The 18,642-nt window shown below is 42.6% G+C and overlaps 1 protein-coding gene across 3 annotated transcripts in view; it reads right to left on the minus strand.

Annotated features, from left to right (window-relative positions):
* The window catches only part of LOC134357994 (oxysterol-binding protein-related protein 10-like), a 178,974-nt gene that overhangs the window by 21,942 nt on the left and 138,390 nt on the right, over positions 1-18,642 (minus strand). For 2 of the 3 annotated variants that reach the window (XR_010020769.1, XM_063069843.1), the window contains exons 9-10: positions 15,927-16,113; positions 461-643 (exon numbers count right to left, since the gene is read on the minus strand). Coding sequence is in view for 2 of the 3 variants with exons in the window: in XM_063069843.1 (XP_062925913.1) it covers positions 461-643; positions 15,927-16,113 (370 nt within the window). In the remaining variant the exon portion in view is untranslated. The remainder of the gene's footprint in view (positions 1-460; positions 644-15,926; positions 16,114-18,642) is intronic. The other variant, XM_063069844.1, reaches the window with a different exon arrangement.

Here is an 18,642-nt window from a genome sequence, read left to right on the forward strand (position 1 = left end):
ATATTTTCTTATGGGTTGTCTCTGGCAGTCTCTTGCCTGCTGGATACAGCCTTAGAGGACCTCTGAGCCACCTCACATTTTAAGCACACCTTCTGTAGTCACAGTTCTTCAGCAGCCTGTCCAGGCCCTCCTGCCCTTTAGGAGAAAACTCAGCCTTCTCTCATCAATGCAGTAACCATCCTGTTTCAAGTCTTTAGTAGCTGCAGGATGTATTGTGGCATTAGACTGTAGCCGCAAAGATCATACCTGCTGTATCAAATATCATTACCTGCAGCATGGTATTACTTAGGGAATCCTGACAATGCCAGCATGAACCCGAACTGAAATTTATTAAGTGAATTTCCAGAGTTTTAAGATGATCTACAAATCTCCTTGAGATTTAAAAAAAAACAGGTTTTAATTTAATCTCTGAAAAATTAGATGTAATTCAATAATATTTAAAAGTTCTAATTCTACAGACCTTGATTCCAACAATCCTTGCTTTTGGATGGGTCGAATTCTTTTTCTTATTTCTGGCAGTTTGGTTGTATCAATCACTTTTGTTTCACCATTACTGTATGTGAATTCAAGGGTTCCATTCCATTCCCCCTGTGCCTTGCATATAATTGTGTTAGTAGGATTATGCTTTACTTCAGCTGTAACTCTACAAGAAGAAAATGGAAATAAAAGGATAGAGTAAATAAAAGGGAAGTGGACTGTTAATCAACAACTCCAACAAAAATAGTTAGATAGTTTCAAATTTAAAACTTTAGTCAGGTGTTTGAATCCCACCATAGTCTTCCTCCCTCTTTTTTATGAACCATCTTGCAATAGCTTGCACAACCTGACATAAATATTCACTGCAGACATATAGCAGAGCCCTACTGCAACGTGCTGCTGTTGTTTACTTAAACAGGCAAAAGTTTTCACAGCATAGAAATGACGCTAGGTACAAGAGTGCCTGTGCATATGGCTACTTTGACAGAAGAAAAAACAGTGGTGGAGGGGTGGGTTAGTGGGTTGATGTGTTGATCAGCCTTACTGCTTAGGGAAAAGTAACTGCTTTTTTAGTCTGGTGAATCTGGCATGGATGCTATGTAACCTCTCCTCCAATGGGAGTGGGACAAACAGTCCATGAGCAGGGTGGATGGGATCCTTCATGATAATACCAGTCTCTTACTGGCACCTTTCCATATATGGTTTTGATGGCAGGTAGGATGGTGCCAGTGATGTGTTGGGCAGTTTTAACTACCTGTAGAGCCACCTTGTCTGCTGCAGTGCCGTTTCCACAGCATGCTGTGATACAGAATGTTAGCATGCTCTCTATTGTGCATCTGTAGAAGCTCATGGGTCTTGATGTGCATAGTGCTACTCTCCTCAGCCTTCTCATAAAGTACAAGTGTTGATGAGCTTTCTTGATTGTGTAGGATGTGTTCTGGGAGCTTGATTTTGTGCGAGATGTGCACTCCCAGGAGTGCTCATAGTTTCCACTGCTGAGCATAAGACCATAAGATATAGGAGCAGAAGTAGACCATTTGGCCCATCGGGTCTGCTCCACCATTCAATCATGGGCTGATCCAATTCTTCCAGTCATCCCCACTCCCCTACCTTCTCCCCATACCCTTTGATGCCCTGGCTAATCAAGAACCTACCTCTGCCTTAAATGCACCCAAAGACTTGGCCTCCACAGCTGCTCGTGGCAACAAATTCCACAGATTTACCACCCTCTGACTAAAGTAAATTCTACAGGTGTCCCCCGCTTTTCGAACGTTCGCTTTATGAAACCTCACTGTTACGAAAGACCTACATTAGTCATCTCCCCCATTTCACATACATCTGCTCTCACTCCATCCTCCCGCCACCCCACTAGGAATAGGGTTCCCCTGGTCCTCACCTACCACCCCACCAGCCTCCGGGTCCAACATATTATTCTCCGTAGCTTCCGCCAACTCCAACGGGATCCCACCATTAAGCACATCTTTCCCTCCCCCCCTCTCTCTGCATTCCGCAGGGATCGCTCCCTACGCGACTCTCTCGTCCATTCGTCCCCTCCATCCCTCCCCACTGATCTCCCTCCTGGCACTTATCCGTGTAAGCCGAACAAGTGCTACACATGCCCTTACACTTCCTCCCTTACCACCATTCAGGGCCCCAAACAGTCCTTCCAGGTGAGGCAACACTTCACCTGTGAGTCGGCTGAGGTGATATACTGCATCCGGTGCTCCCGATGTGGCCTTTTATATATTGGCGAGACCCGAAGCAGACTGGGAGACCGCTTTGCTGAACACCTACGCTCTGTCCGCCAGAGAAAGCAGGATCTCCCAGTGGCCACACATTTTAATTCCACATCCCATTCCCATTCTGACATGTCTATCCACGGCCTCCTCTACTGTAAAGATGAAGCCACACTCAGGTTGGAGGAACAACACCTTATATTCCGTCTGGGTAGCCTCCAACCTGATGGCATGAACATCGACTTCTCTAACTTCCGCTAATGCCCCACCTCCCCCTTGTACCCCATCTGTTACTTATTTTTATACACACATTCTTTCTCTCACTCTCCTTTTTCTCCCTCTGTCCCTCTGAATATACCCCTTGCCCATCCTCTGGGTCCCACCCCCTTGTCTTTCTTCCCGGATCTCCTGTCCCATGATCCTCTCGTATCCCTTTTGCCTATCACCTGTCCAGCTCTTGGCTCTATCCCTCCCCCTCCTGTCTTCTCCTATCATTTTGGATATCCCCCTCCCCCTCCAACTTTCAAATCCCTTACTCACTCTTCCTTCAGTTAGTCCTGACGAAGGGTCTCGGCCTGAAACGTCGACTGCATCTTTTCGTAGAGATGCTGCCTGGCCTGTTGTGTTCACCAGCAACTTTTATGTGTGTTGACCTACATTAGTACCCTGTTTTCGCTAACAGAAGGTGTTTTCACTGTTACGAAAAAAGCAGTGCACGAAAAAAAATCAGCGTGCGATAAAAAGCAGCGTGCGCCCCGAGCAGCTGCTCTCCCCCAGATTCGGAACTGCAATCTCGCTGGCATTGCTTAAACACGTGCCTGTGAGCAGCCATTTGCAAGATGAGTTCGAAGGTGTCGGAGAAGCCTAAAAGAGCTCGTAAGGGTGTTACACTTAGCATAAAACTAGACATAATTAAGCGTTTTGATCGTGGTGAATGAAGCAAGGACAAAGTGAGTTTGGCTTGTGGGTTGATGAAGATGATGTTGAGGTTTTGGCATCTCATGACCAAGAACAGATAGATGAAGAGCTGATGCAATTGGAAGAGGAAAGGATAACAATTGAAACCGAATGAGTAATGATAAAGTACAACTTTAATTTTGAAAGGGTACGTAGGTTTAGGGGATATTTGCAGGATGGTTTGAGTGCTTACAAAGAACTGCATGAGAGAAAAACGCGTGAGGCTCAGCAGTTAAGCGAGCCTTCCACATCAGCCACAGCAGACGACGAACCTCGACCTTCAACATCGAGGCTGGCAGAGATAGAAGAAGATGAGTTGCCTGCTCTAATGGAAACAGATGATGATAAGATGACACCCCAGTGTCCCACCACCAACACCCAGGCCGCGGACAGATACCGATTTGCGGAGAATGCAGCGGTAACCGGGAGGCACCAGCACACCTTTAAGAAAAAAGCCGAAATAAACATGCTAATTAATTACGTACTGGGCGGCCGCTGGACCCCTGCATGCTTCGCAGCAATATATCGGGTCACTGCCCAGAGGGTGGGGGCCACTGCACCACCCCAACCTCCGACTCAGCCTAACACACCATCATCAGTGTGCTTGACGCTGTCCCAATTCCGGTAAGTGATACTACACTGTACATACGTTATTTCTACTTTATATCGGCTGTGTATTTTTACGTGTTATTTGGTATGATTTGGCAGCTTCATAGCTTGAAGGTTACTGGAGAGCGCTTGTGCCGTGTTTCTGCGGAGAGCGCTTGCGTGAGATTTTCACTACGGAGAACAGTTCAGGCAATGATTGTGGAAAAGTATTTCTACTTTATATAAGCTGTGTACTTACCATATCATTCCTGCTTTTACTATATGTTACTGTTATTTTAGGTTTTATGTGTTATTTGGCATGATTTGGTAGGTTATTTTTGGGTCTGCGAATGCTCACAAAATTTTCCCATAGAAATAAATGGTAATTGTTTCTTCGCTTTATGACATTCCGGCTTACGAACCATCTCACAGGAACGCTCTACCTTCGGATGGCGGGAGAAACCTGTATCTCTGTTCTAAATAGATGTCCTTCAATTCTGAAGTTGTGCCCTCTTGTCCTAGACTCCCCTACCATGGGAAGTAACTTTGCCATATCTAATCTGTTCAGGCCTTTTAGCATTCGGAATGTTTCTATGAGATCCTCCCTCATTCTCCTGAACTCCAGGGAATGCAGGCTAAAAGATGCCAGACATTCTTCATACAGTAACCCCTTCATTCCTGGAATCATTCTCGTGAATCTTCTCTGAACCCTCTCCAATGTCTGTATATCCTTTCTAAAATAAGGAGCCCAAAACTGCACACAATACTCCAAGTGTGGTCTCACGAGTGCCTTATAGAGCCTCAACATCACATTCCTGCTCTTATATTCTATACCTCTAGAAATGGATGCCAACATTGCATTTGCTTTCTTCACCACCAACTCAACCTGGAGGTTAACCTTTAAGGTATCCAGCACAAGGACTCCTAAGTCCCTTTGCATCTCTGCATTTTGAATTCTCTCCCAATCTGAATAATAATCTGCCCGTTTATTTCTTCCACCAAAGTGCATGACCATATACTTTCCAACATTGTATTTCATTTGCCACTTCTTTACCCATTCCCCTAAACTATCTAAGTCTCTCTGTTTCTTCAACACTACCCACTCCTCCACCCATCTTTGTATCATTGGCAAATTTAGCCACAAATCCATTAATCCCATAGTCCAAATCACTGACATACATTGTAAAAAGCAGCAGTCCCAACATCGACCCCTGTGGAACTCCACAGGTAACTGGCAGCCAGCCAGAATAGGATCCCTTTATTCCCACTCTCTTTTCTGCCAATCAGCCAATGCACCATCTGTGCTAGTAACTCCCCTGTGATGGTCTGTATCCCAGGGTACTTAAGGAGGTGGCTCTAGGAATCGTGGACGCATTGGTAATCATTTTCCAATATTCTATAGATTCAGGATCAGTTCCTGCGGATTGGATGGTAGCCAATGTTATCCCACATTTTAAGAAAGGAGGGAGAGAGAAAATAGGCAATTATTGACCAGTGAGTCTGACATCAGTGGTGAGGAAGATGCTGGAATCAATTATAAAAGATGTAATAGAACCATAGAAACTACAGCACAGAAACAGGCCCTTTGTCCCTTCTTGGCTGTGCCGAACCATTTTCTGCCTAGTCCCACTGATCTGCACACGGACCATATCCCTCCATACACCTCCCATCCATGTATCTGTCCAATTTATTCTTAAATGTTAAAAAAGAACCCACATTTACCACCTCGTCTGGCAGCTCATTCCATACTCCCACCACTTTCTGTGTGAAGAAGCCCCCCCTAATGTTCCCTTTAAACTTTTCCCCCCTCACCCTTAACCCATGTCCTCTGGTTTTTTTCTCCCCTTGCCTCAGTGGAAAAAAGCCTGCTTGCATTCACTCTTATCTATACCCATCATAATTTTATATACCTCTATCAAATCTCCCCTCCTTCTTCTACGCTCCAGGGAATAAAGTCCTAACCTATTCGACCTTTCTCTGTAACTGAGTTTCTCAAGTCCCGGCAACATCCTTGTAAACCTTCTCTGCACTCTTTCAACCTTATTTATATCCTTCCTGTAATTTGGTGACCAAAACTGAACACAATACTCCAGATTCGGCCTCACCAATGCCTTATACAACCTCATCATAACATTCCAGCTCTTATACTCAATACTTCGATTAATAAAGGCCAATGTACCAAAAGCTCTCTTTACGATCCTATCTACCTGTGTCGACACTTTTAGGGAATTTTGTATCTGTATTCCCAGATCCCTCTGTTCCACTGCACTGCGGAATATTTGGATAGCAGTGGCAGGATAGGTCTGAGTCAGCATGGATTTACGAAGGGGAAATCATGCTTGACTAATCTTCTGGAATTTTTTGAGAATGTAACTATGAAAATGGACAAGGGAGAGCCAGTGGATGTAGTGTATCTGGACTTTCAAAAAGCCTTTGATAAGGTCCCACATGGGAGGTTAGTGTGCAAAATTAGGGCACATGGTATTGGGGGTAGGGTACTAACATGTATAGAAAATTGGTTGGCAGACAGGAAAGAAAGGGTAGGGATTAATGGGTCCTTTTCAGAATGGCAGGCAGTGACTAGTGGGGTACTGCAAGACTCGGTGCTGGGACCGCAGCTATTTACAATATACATTAATGATTTAGATGAAGGGATTAAAAGTAACATTAGCAAATTTGCAGATGACACAAAGCTGGGTGGCAGTGTGAAATCTGAGAACCATGTTATGAGAATGCAGGGTGACTTGGACAGGTTGGGTGACGGGCAGATGCATGGCAGATGCAGTTTAATGCAGATAAATGTGAGGTTATCCACTTTGGTAGCAAGAACAGAAAGGCAGATTACTATCAGAATGGTGTCAAGTTAGGCAAAGGGGAAGTATGAGATCTTGGTGTCCTCGTCCATCAGTCACTGAAAGTAAGCATGCAGGCACAGCAGGCAGAGAAGAAAGCTAATGGCATGTTGGCCTTCATAACAAGGGGAGTTGAGTATAGGAGCAAAGAGGTCCTCCTGCAGTTGTACAGGGCCCTGGTGAGACCACACCTGGAATATTGTGTACAGCTTTGGTCTCCAAATTTGAGGAAGGGCATTCTAGCTATTGAGGGAGTGCAGCGTAGGTTCACGAGGTTAATTCCCGGGATGGCGAGACTGTCATATGCTGAAAGATTGGAGCGACTGGGGTTGTATACACTGGAATTTAGAAGGATGAGAGGGGATCTGATTGAAACATATAAGATTATTAAGGGATTGGATACGCTAGAGGCAGGAAACATGTTCCCGATGTTGGGGGAGTCCAGAACCAGAGGCCACAGTTTAAGAATAAGGGGTAGACAATTTAGAATGGAGTTGAGGAAAAACTTTTTCACACAGAGGGTTGTGATTCTGTGGAATGCTCTGCCTCAGAAGGCAGTGGAGGCCAATTCTCTGGATTCTTTCAAAAAAGAGTTAGATAGAGCTCTTAAAGATAGCAGAGTGAAGGGATATGGGGAGAAGGCAGGAAAAGGGTACTGATTGTGGATGATCAGCCATGATCACAGTGAATGGTGGTGCTGGCTCGAATGGCTGAATGGCCTACTCCTGCACCTATTGTCTATTGTCTCATCTTGCTAAGCAGCCTCATGTGCGGCGCCTTGTCAAAGACCTTCTGAAAATCCAAGTACACCACATCTACCACATCTCCTTTATCTATCCTGCTTGTAATTTCCTCAAAAATTTGCAGTAGGTTAGTCAGGCAGGATTTTCCTTTCAAGAAACTATAAAGAGGGGTATGAGTGATGTGAGTTCTGAAGTCAATACCATCAGAACCCCACTACTGCCGTGTTAGAATCTGAACCAGATTTAATAACACTGGCATATGTTATGAGATTTGTTGTTATGCGACAGCAGTACAATTGCAATACATAATCGTAAAAACTGTAAACTACAGCAGTATATAAAAAAGTTAAATAAGTAGTATAAAAAGAGAAAAAAAGAGTAGTGAAGTATTGCTCATGGGTTCAATGTCCATTCAGATATCTGATGGCAGAGGGGAAGAAGCTATCACTGAATCGTTGAGTGTGTGCCTTCAAGCTCCTGTATCTCCTTCCTGATGGCAGCAATGAGAAGAGGGCAAGTCTTGAGGAATGGGGGTCCTTAATGATGAATACTACCTTTTTGAGGCATCACTCCTTGAAGGTGTCCTGGATGCTGGGGAGGCTAGTGCCCATGATGGAGCTGAATGAGTTTACAACTTATTGTAGCCATCCTGTGCAGTGCCTCCCCACCCCCCACCACATACCAGATGGTGATGCAGCCAGTTATAATGCTCTCCACAGTACATTTGTAGAAATTTGCAAGGGTCTTTCGTGACTTGCCAAATCTCCTCAGACTCCTAATGAAAAATAGCCAATGTCCTGCCTTCTTTGTAATTGCATCAATATGTTGGGCCCAGGATAGATCCTCAGAGATGTTGACACCCAGGAACTTGAAATTGCTCACCTTTCCACTTCTGATCCCTCAATGATGACTGGTGTGTATTCCCTTGTCTTACCCTTTCTGAAGTCTACCGTCAATTTTTTGGTCTTACTGATGTTGAGTGCAAGGTTGGTGCTGTGACACCATTCAACTAGCTGATATATCTTGTCCCTGTATGCCTTCTCGTCACCATCTGAAATTCTGCCTACAATAGTTCTGTCATCAGCAAATGTGTACATGGCACTTAAGCTGTGCCTAACCATGCAGTCATGGGTGTACAGGAGTAGAGCAGTGAGCTAAGCACACATCCTTGAGCTGCGCCAGTGTTGATTATCAGCAATATCTGCACAGACTGGTTTTCCGGTGAGGAAGTCAAGGAACAAGGTGCAGATCCCAGGTTTTGGAGCTTTTTGATCAGTCCTGTTGGAATGATTGTGTTAAATGGCAAACTTGTCAATGTGATTACTCAGGTGTTTGGCCATGTAGTCATGTGTGAGCAATATGTACAGCAGTGGGCTCAGAGCACAGCCTTCTGGGGCAACCTTGTTGAGGATGATGGAGAGAGAGGAGAGGTTGTGCACTCTGACTTTCTGAGGTCTGTTGGTTAGGAGGTCCAACATCCAGTTGCACAGTGGTGTATTTAGGCCAAGCAGAATGAGTTTGTTCACCAAGGTCTGTAGGACAATAGTGTTGAATGTCAAACTGAAATCCAAAAACAGCATTCTGACATAAGTGTTCTTGGTGTGCTGCCATTAATTGCGTGCAGGAAAGAACTGACAACATTCCATTAGATAGTTAAAATGGACCCAGATATGAATGAACTATTGGGTCTGCATTACATCTAAACCCTTAAAAAACTGGAATTCTATGTATTGAATATTTGATCTTTCAATCCGAAATATAAATTTTGAATGAGTCACAATAAATGATTTGCCAAATAACTGAAATGGGACCTTGGCCCATGTAGAGTAATAGGACTATGGAAGTCATTAGGATGAGGCATTCCCTTGCCCATAAAGAAACAGCAACAATATATAGCTGGTCATTAGGGGAGGGGGGGTCATTTATTTAGCATTTTACAGTAATAATTATGAGACAGACTTACTGGTACAGGACAAAGAAAGAGGCAGATTTTACAATATGAGTGAATGACACTGGATAATCCATCAAATTTCTTTTGTTGGAGACGTTCTCATCAGTGCAGCAAGATGCCTGAATAAAGTGTGTAGAAGGCCTCCAAGCAAAAGCACATATTTCACCTAACCATGAGATCACCAAAGGCTTTTTCACACACTAAGATCATGCAGGGTTGATGTCAGAAATGACTCCTCACAAGTTTATTTGTACTTGAGTGGTCCAATGCCAATAACTATATGTGTCTATATAGGATGATGATGAACATATCTCTGATTATGTATGCAAGTTCTATACAATCAGTGAGAGCTAGTGAACTACATCTGTCAAAATAAGTTTGCTTTTGCTTGACCAGGTGAATGGATAGTTTGAGTGGTCCTTTCCACAACAGAATCTGTCACAATAAAGACAAGGCTTTCAAATTTCTTCCTTATTCTTCAGATTCCAAGAATACATCATCTAGCCAATGAATTCTGCAAAATTTACAATCATCTAGGACACTATGTACTAGTAACGATGAATAGTCATTTCAAATCTATAAGTAGATCCAAGTATCTCTTTCTCACTACATAAGAGGTGCCACGGTAGAGTAGTGATTAGTGCGAATCTATTACATCTTGAGGCGTTCTGGAATTTGGAGTTCAATTCTGTTGCTGTCTGTAAGAAATCTGTGCGTTCTCCCTGTTACTGCGTGGGTTTCCTCTGGGTGCTCTAGTTCCCACCCACAGTCCAAAGACATACAATTGGCAGATTAATCGGTCATTGTAAATTGTCCTGTGATTACAATATTCCACAGTGTTTCTTAATCTTCCATGTGCTATTTATAGTTACAGATTTGTATCATTTTGTTGCTTTGTCCTATGAATTATTTATGTAACTGTGATACACATCTTTAATATGTTTACACCAAATAAACATAGTTTCTTTCATATTACCATTTATTCACCAAATTTTTCCCTCTTGAGATCTGTTCACTTAATATACAATTAGCTTTCTGGATTTTTATTTTCTTTTTCAGATCTTTCAACAATACTTACTAATTTTCTAAACCTTCAAACTTATATAGTGAAACAAATATAAATATGCATGTGTAAGGGGTTTTCTTCTTTTATGTTACTGCGTAGTCTAATTAAAATGGCTTCTTTGTTATGTTAACTGCTGAGAAAGTCCTCCTGCTAGCAGTTTGTTTGGATCATGTTACTGATAAGAGGGTGAACAAACCAATTGGGATAGATGTTATTCTTTCTGTGTGGCTGCAAGTTGGTGTGATGCGCAGATTTTTGGGCAGAAGGCGGGAGAGAAAGACAGAGGATGGACCAGGTGCTGTGAGTCCATTAACGGAGTCGGACCCCAAGCTGGAGTCCGAGGTTCAGAGTGTTTGGCAAGGAGAGGAGACGGAGACGGAGACGGAGACGGACTTGTGTGGAGCGTCTGGTCGACCACTGTTGTTGGTCCCAGGCGGCAGGTAGAGGTGGTCCAAGGGGATCGCAGAGTGAAGAAGGAGGGTCCCGAGCTCCAACTGTTTGTGCACGCAGAGATTGAACTTTGATAATTGTGGCGCCTTTTATTTTCCTTTTATATTTTATTCTCTATTAGTTATATAGTTCCAGTAATATCTATAAACTGTAAATCATTTAATCGTATCTTGTGTATTGTCTGTTATTTGGGTGGGGTGGGGTACATCACACAGCATCCACACAAACTATTACCCAGTTTGGCGGGGCCGAGGGCTGCTTGCCTAGACGACAGCGAGCCGAGCGACCCTGAGGCTGGCCGGGGGGCTACACACGTTTGGCTACAGAAAAGAAAATATTACAGAGAGAATATTATGTCTAGTGTTATGGAAAAATGAGGTACTCAAGTACCTCTTCAAACTTTTTTTCTCCAAAATGGGAGAAACAATAAAGAAGATGGTTGCAGCTGAAACCATCCGGTTTGCTTCCAGTTCCTCGTGCTGGTGAGGGCAGGAACAGGGAGATAGGGGATCTGAATGTGTGGCTGAGGAGCTGGTGCGGGAGGCAGGGACTTAGATTCTTGGACCACCAGGATCTGTTTTGGGGCAAGGATGAATTGTACAAAAGGGGCGGGTTGCACCTTAACAGGCGGGGGACCAGCATTCTGGCAGGCAGGTTTGCCACTGGTACACGGGTGTGTTTAAACTAAGTAGTGGGGGGCGGGGGGGAGGAAGCAGAGGAAATATAAGGATGGAGTTAAAGGGAAAGAGAGAATAAGGAAAGTTAAGAAACACAACAGAATTAACGGGGCAGAAAGCTCAGAAAGGGATCGGAGAGTATGGCCAACTGCAATAGGAATCGGTGTGAAAGGTGAGGGGAGTAATGGATTAAAAGTATTCTATACGAATGCACGAAGTAAAGAAATAAAGTGGATGAGCTTGAGGCTCAGTTGGAAATTGGTAAATATGATGTTGTAGGAATAACAGAGACATAGCTTCAAGAGGACCAGGGCTGGGAAATGAATATTCAAGGATATACGTCCTATCAAAAGGACAGACTGAGGGGCAGAGGGGATGGGGTGGCTCTGTTGGTGAGGAATGAAATTCAGTCCCTTGCGAGGGGTGACACAGAATCAGGAGATGTAGAGTCAGTATGGATAGAACTGAGAAATTGTAAGGGCAAAAAGACCCTAATGGGAGTTATCTACAGGCCACCAAACAGTAGCCTGGATATAGGGTGCAAGTTGAATCGAGTTAAAATTGGCAGGTCGCAAAGGTAATGCTACGGTTGTTATGGGGAATTTTAACATGCAGGTAGACTCGGAAAATCAGGTTGGTACGGGACCCCAAGAAAGGGAGTTTATAGAGTGCCTCCAAGATGGATTCTTAGTGCAGCTTGTACTGGAGCCTATCAGGGAGAAGGCAATTCTGGATCTAGTGTCGTGTAATGAACCGGATTTGATAAGGGAACTCGAGGTAAAGGAGCCATTAGGAGGTAGTGACCATAATATGATAAGTTTTAATCTACAATTTGAGAGGGAGAAGGGAAAATCGGAAGTGTCAATATTACAGTTGAACAAAGGGGACTATGGAGCCATGAGGGAGGAGATGGCCAAAGTTGACTGGAAAGATACCCTAACAGGGATGACGGTGGAACAACATTGGCAGGTATTTCTGGGAATAATACAGAAGGTGCAGGATCAGTTCAGTCCAAAGAGGAAGAGAGATTCTAAGGGGAGTAAGGGGCGACTGTGGCTGACAAGGGAAGTCAAGGACAGTATAAAAATAAAAGAGAAGAAGTATAACATAGCAAAGATGAGCGGGAAGTCAAAGTACTGGGAAACTTTTAAGGAGCAACAGAGGATAACGAAAAAGGCAATATGGGGAGAAAAGATGAGATATGAAGGCAAGCTAGCCAAGAATATAAAGCTTCTTTAGGTATGTGAAGAGGAAAAAATTAGTTAAGACCAAAGTTGGGCCCTTGAAGACAGAAACGGGTGAATTTATTATGGGGAACAAGGAAATGGCAGACGAGTTGAACAGGTACTTTGGATCTGCCTTCACTAGGGAAGACACAAATAATCTCCCAGATGTAATAGTGGCCAGAGGACCTAGGGTAACAGAGGAACTGAAGGAGATTCACATTAGGCACAAAACGGTGTTGGATAGACTGATGGGACTGAAGGCTGTTAAATCCCCAGGGCCTGATGGTCTGCACCCCAGGGTACTTAAGGAGGTGGCTCTAGAAATCGTGGACGCATTGGTAATTATTTTCCAATATTCTATAGATTCAGGATCAGTTCCTGAGGACAGGAGGGTAGCTAATGTTATCCCACATTTTAAGAAAGGAGGGAGAGAGAAAACAGGGAATTATAGACTAGTTAGCCTGACATCAGTGGTGGGGAAGATGCTGGAGTCAATTATAAAGGATGAAATAGTGGTACATTTGGATAGCAGTAACAGGATCAGTCTGAGTCAGCATGGATTTACGAAGGGGAAATCATGCTTGACTAATCTTCTGGAATTTTTTGAGGATGTAACTATGAAAATGGACAAGGGAGAGCCAGTGGATGTAGTGCACCTGGACTTTCAGAAAGCCTTTGATAAGGTCCCACATAGGAGATTAGTGGGCAAAATTAGAGCACATGGTATTGGGGGTAGGGTACTGACATGGATAGAAAATTGGTTGGCAGACAGGAAACAAAGAGTAGGGATTAACGGGTCCTTTTCAGAATGGCAGGCAGTGACTAGTGGGGTACCACAAGGCTCAGTGCTGGGACCGCAGCTATTTACAATATACATTAATGATTTAGATGAAGGGATTAAAAGTAACATTAGCAAATTTGCAGATGACACAAAGCTGGGTGGCAGTGTGAAATGTGCGGAGGATGTTGAGATAATGCAGGATGACTTGGACAGGTTGGGTGAGTGGGCAGATGCATGGCAGATGCAGTTTAATGTGGATAAATGTGAGGTTATCCACTTTGGTGGCAAGAACAGGAAGGCAGATTACTATCTGAATGGTGTCAAGTTAGGCAAAGGGGAAGTACAACGAGATCTAGGTGTCCTTGTTCATCAGTCACTGAAAGTAAGTATGCAGGTACAGCAGGCAGTGAAGAAAGCTAATGGCATGTTGGCCTTCATAACAAGGGGAGTTGAGTATAAGAGCAAAGAGGTCCTCCTGCAGTTGCACAAGGCCCTGGTGATACCACACCTGGAGTATTGTGTGCAGTTTTGGTCTCCAAATCTGAGGAAGGACATTCTCGCTATTGAGGGAGTGCAGCGGAGATTCACGAGGTTAATTCCCGGGATGGCGGGACTGTCATATGTTGAAAGATTGGAGCGACTGGGCTTGTATATACTGGAATTTAGAAGGATGAGCGGGGATCTGATTGAAACATATAAGATTATTAAGGGATTGGACACGCTAGAGGCAGGAAGCATGTTTCCAGTGTTGGGGGAGTCCAGAACCAGAGGCCACACTTTGAGAATAAGGGGTAAACCATTTAGAACTGAGTTGAGGAAAAACTTTTTCACCCAGAGAGTTGTGGATCTGTGGAATGCTCTGCCTCAGAAGGCAGTGGGGGCCAATTCTCTGGATGCTTTCAAGAAAGAGTCAGATAGAGCTTTTAATGATAGCGGAGTCAAGGGATATGGGGAGAAGGCAGGAACGGAGTACTGATTGTGTATGACCAGCCATGATCACAGTAAATGGCAGTAATGGCTCAAAGGGCTGAATGGCCTACTCCTGCACCTATTGTCTATAAATCTTACACAATGGTAAGAAATACGTATTTAGTCCATGCCAATTATTGCAGGCCTTTAATGAGCATTTTGGATATAAATAAGTTACCCACTCTACGAGATTTTCAAAACTATGGAGCCAAATTTGGCTACTAAAAATAATAAAGCTTCATAATTACAATTGTGTTTACGCATGCAAATCTGGATGTTGTTTTAATTGGTGTGTCATTCTTCCATCGGCTAGCTTGCTGAAATCCTCACTGACAGGTTGTCACTGAAATCAATGGAACTGCACAAGTATTTTTATTTTATTTACTTCTGGAGTATGGTTTTGCTGGGGAGGTTGGCATAAATCACTGTCTCTGATTACTTTGTATGGAGTGGACAGGCAGGGCTATATATGGCAGTTAAGAGTGAACCATACATATTGCAAGTCTGAAGTCAAATCAAGCGTCACAAATTCTTTTCCCAACAAGAAGCCAAAGATACTTAACCTCCAGATCAAAAAATAATCTATTAAAATAGTGCTGGTGCATTCACCTGTAAGCAAGTTTTAACTGTGTGATATAATGACCATGAAAATTAAATATTGTAGACATTGAGGGCTTATTTGGAAACTACTTCACATTCATACACTGAACCATTAAATCATTGAATATTGTTGTGAAAAACTGTTACAACTTCATTCAAACTTTGTCTTCCCATTTTTTAAAATATACTGAAACCTCTTAGCTTTACATTTCTTAAGTTTCTTCCAAACTTCCCACTAGAAAATGATCGACCTTACTCTAGCCTGAGATGTTGTACCCTTCCAACCCCTCACCTCTTGCCTTTCCTTCACCTTTTCACCTTTGTCAAGTAGTACAGTTGAGACTGATGAGTCGAACAATGAATACTGCTGCCTAGCATCATAATGTGCAGAGTTGTGGAGTCATACAGAACGGAAACAGGCCCTTTAGGACATGAAGCCCATGTAATCCATCAAGTACCAAGTACACTAACCCTACACTTAATGACACCATAAACAATCTTTGGAAAAAAAAATGACAGAACTTTGTATGATGGCACTAAGTATGAAAACAATCAGCGTTGCATTTTACAGCACACCCAAATTTTATTTCCATTGACTTGAAATGATTCATTCTCACCTGTCATAATTTATTACACAGTCACAACCTGTTGCTCGAAGTCTGAAATACCACATTACTGCAAGTAGAAGGTACCTTGAGGGAAATCTCAGAACTGCCCATAGGCATATGCTGACATTTACTTAAATTTTAGCAAGTTATGGAAAGTTAAACCAAAATATATTACATCAATAACAAAGTGAGATTTTTCTGTAACTTTCCACTCTATCAATGCATAAAAATCATCTGTAAGTTACCTGTGGACCTTTCCTCCATAGAAAGGTTTGGTATGGAATGTGACAGCAGCAGAGTATCCAGACTTGGTACAGTTTATATTGACTTTACCCCCCAGTTCTACCCAGGGGACTGTCAGGATAGAACGTGCATAGGCACAAGGCAGTGTAAAAACATATTCCTCGTCATGTTCTCCAAGGTAAAGGACACCTATAAAAGATGGGAAAGCAGTGAAAATTGTAATATTATGGAATGTGGCAAAAGTAAACCTAACTGTTCAAATATGAATGTCAGATACAGTCATTTTGTAGGAAATAAAATGGTAGACCAGTATTACAGATTATGTGATCCATTTGGCTATTTCTCTCCGTATACACTTTTGTTCCCACACATTTTATGAAAAATACATATTGAAAACTGAAGATCCACTGTATTTCCAAAGTTCTGAGGATGCAGAAAGTTCATTAGGGAACATAAAGTAAATGACAAATTCATTATAATGTGGAAAAATTCAAGTTCATACACTTTGGTAGAAAACATCGTACAGGACCGTACAGACCATTTGACCCACGGCGCTGCACCAATCTTGTTGCTAATTTATACTAACCTTTTAATCTTTAAATATATCATCCATATCCCTCCAGTTCCCTCATATCTTAAAACCTCTTCAATTGCATCAAACTGCCTTCCTCTACTCCTCCCCTTGAAAAGCATAGGATATTCTTTGAATAGTGAGAAAATGAAATAGAGTGTTTGGTGGGACCTGAGTGAGCCAGTACAATGAGCAATTAGGAAGGCAAACAGTATATTAGCCTTTATTGCAAAAAGATGTAATAATTGAACTATTTTAAAGGCCTTAATGCACCAACATCTATAATGGTGTACCGGTCCCCTGCAAGAGGTCCTGCAACATAGAGAACACAATAAACATTCACTAGACTGATTCCAAGAATTGGATGGAGGGAAAGAATGGGGGGGGGGTTAATTGGATAGAGGGAAAGAATGGGGGGGGTTAATTGGATAGAGGGAAAGAATGGGTGGGGTTAATTGGATGGAGGGAAAGAATGGGGGGACGGGACATGTGAGAAGAGATTAAGCGGGTCCTATGTTTTTTGAGTTCAGAAGCATGAGAGACTGTGTGACAGCAAACCTCGTATGGTACTTGTCATGGAAGGTTGCAGGGATGAAGCTTCCCCCAAATGAGGTGTGTGGAAGCAGGGATTATATTCTCAAAATATGTTGTCAGTCATTCAGGTTTGGGAAATTGGGATATCTTAAATATGAAATACTGAAAATTCACAGCAATGTTATTCCTGTAAGGATGAAGGATAAGAACAGTGTCCTGATTGTCAAGGAATACTCCAAAGTTGATTAAGAAAAAAAGTAAAATGATAGACACAGAGCACTAAAAATGAGTGAGACTCTTCAGGAATACAGATAGTGTATGCATACAAAAATGGGAGATCCGAGACAGGTCATGAAATATCACCAGCTGATAAGATTAAGGAGAATCGCAAGGTACGTTTTAAGTACATTAAAGGGAAACCGGGAAAAGAACAAGGTACATTGGGAATCAAAGGAAAAGGAAGATGCAGACAAGATCTTAAGTAAGTACTTTTCAGCTGTATTCTCTCAGGAGGAGAGCATAGTACAACAAGCATTTTTGAGCAAAATAGAAATGCATGCTTTTTGGTCTGTAAGCATTAATTTGTATTTTGTGTTATGCAAGTGCATATAACCTTTCAGCCTTAAGTGTCACTGTGATGCAAATTTTTGTATAGTAATCAGGATGATAGAATACATAAAATAAAGTTGTTTACAACAACAACACATAGCACTTCTCTGGAAAGTTGAGAGATCTCATTTGGGATTAAGAAAGCCCATTAAGTTTTAAAAAAGGAAAAGGTATTAGTGTCTATCGGGCATAAAGTAGAATAAATCCCCAGGGCCTGATCAGATGTATTCCAGGCTGCAATGGGAAGAAAGAGAGGAGGTGGCTGGAGCTGGGGCAAAGATATTTAATGCCTTGCCAACATAAGTGACTGAGGACTGAAGACTGAAAATCTGATACTCTTGTTCAAGTTGTACAACAGGGATAAACCAGCTAGTTCTTCTAAAGTCAGTGATGGAGAAATTATTAGTAAACAATTTAAAAGACAGGATCAATCTACACTTGGAAGACAGGGATATATCATGACTAGTCAGCACAGACTTACTGGTGAGAGATCCTGTCTGACTAGTTTGAGTTTTCTTGAAGAGATTACAGAACATATTGATGGGGACAGTGCATTCAATCTGATTTACATGAATTTCAATCATGTCTTTGCTGCGGTCAACATGGAAATCTGGTCCAATAGGTACACGCCCATGGAATCAAGGACAAACTGGATCCAAAATTGGCTTGGTGATAACAGCCCAAAGTGATGGTAAGGGTTGCATTTGTAACTGTAAGCCTGTGACTAATGGTGTAGCAACAAGAATTGGTGCTGGGACAGTTGGTATTTTAATATTAAAAACTTAGATGTGCATGTAGAAGATATGACTAGTAAATTAGCAGATAACATGAAAATTGGTGTTATTGCTGATTGTGAGGAGTGTAGTCTTAGATGGCAGAATGATATTGATCTGTTGTCATGTGAGAGCTTGTGCACTTTGGGAAATTAGATCTGGGTAGAGAACGGTAAGTCTCTAAGGAATACTAAAGAACAGAAAGACCTTTGGTGTACATTTCCAAAGATT

Source organism: Mobula hypostoma, chromosome 17 (assembly GCF_963921235.1).
Source record: "Mobula hypostoma chromosome 17, sMobHyp1.1, whole genome shotgun sequence".
In the NCBI taxonomy this organism is placed as follows: Eukaryota; Metazoa; Chordata; class Chondrichthyes; order Myliobatiformes; family Myliobatidae; genus Mobula; species Mobula hypostoma.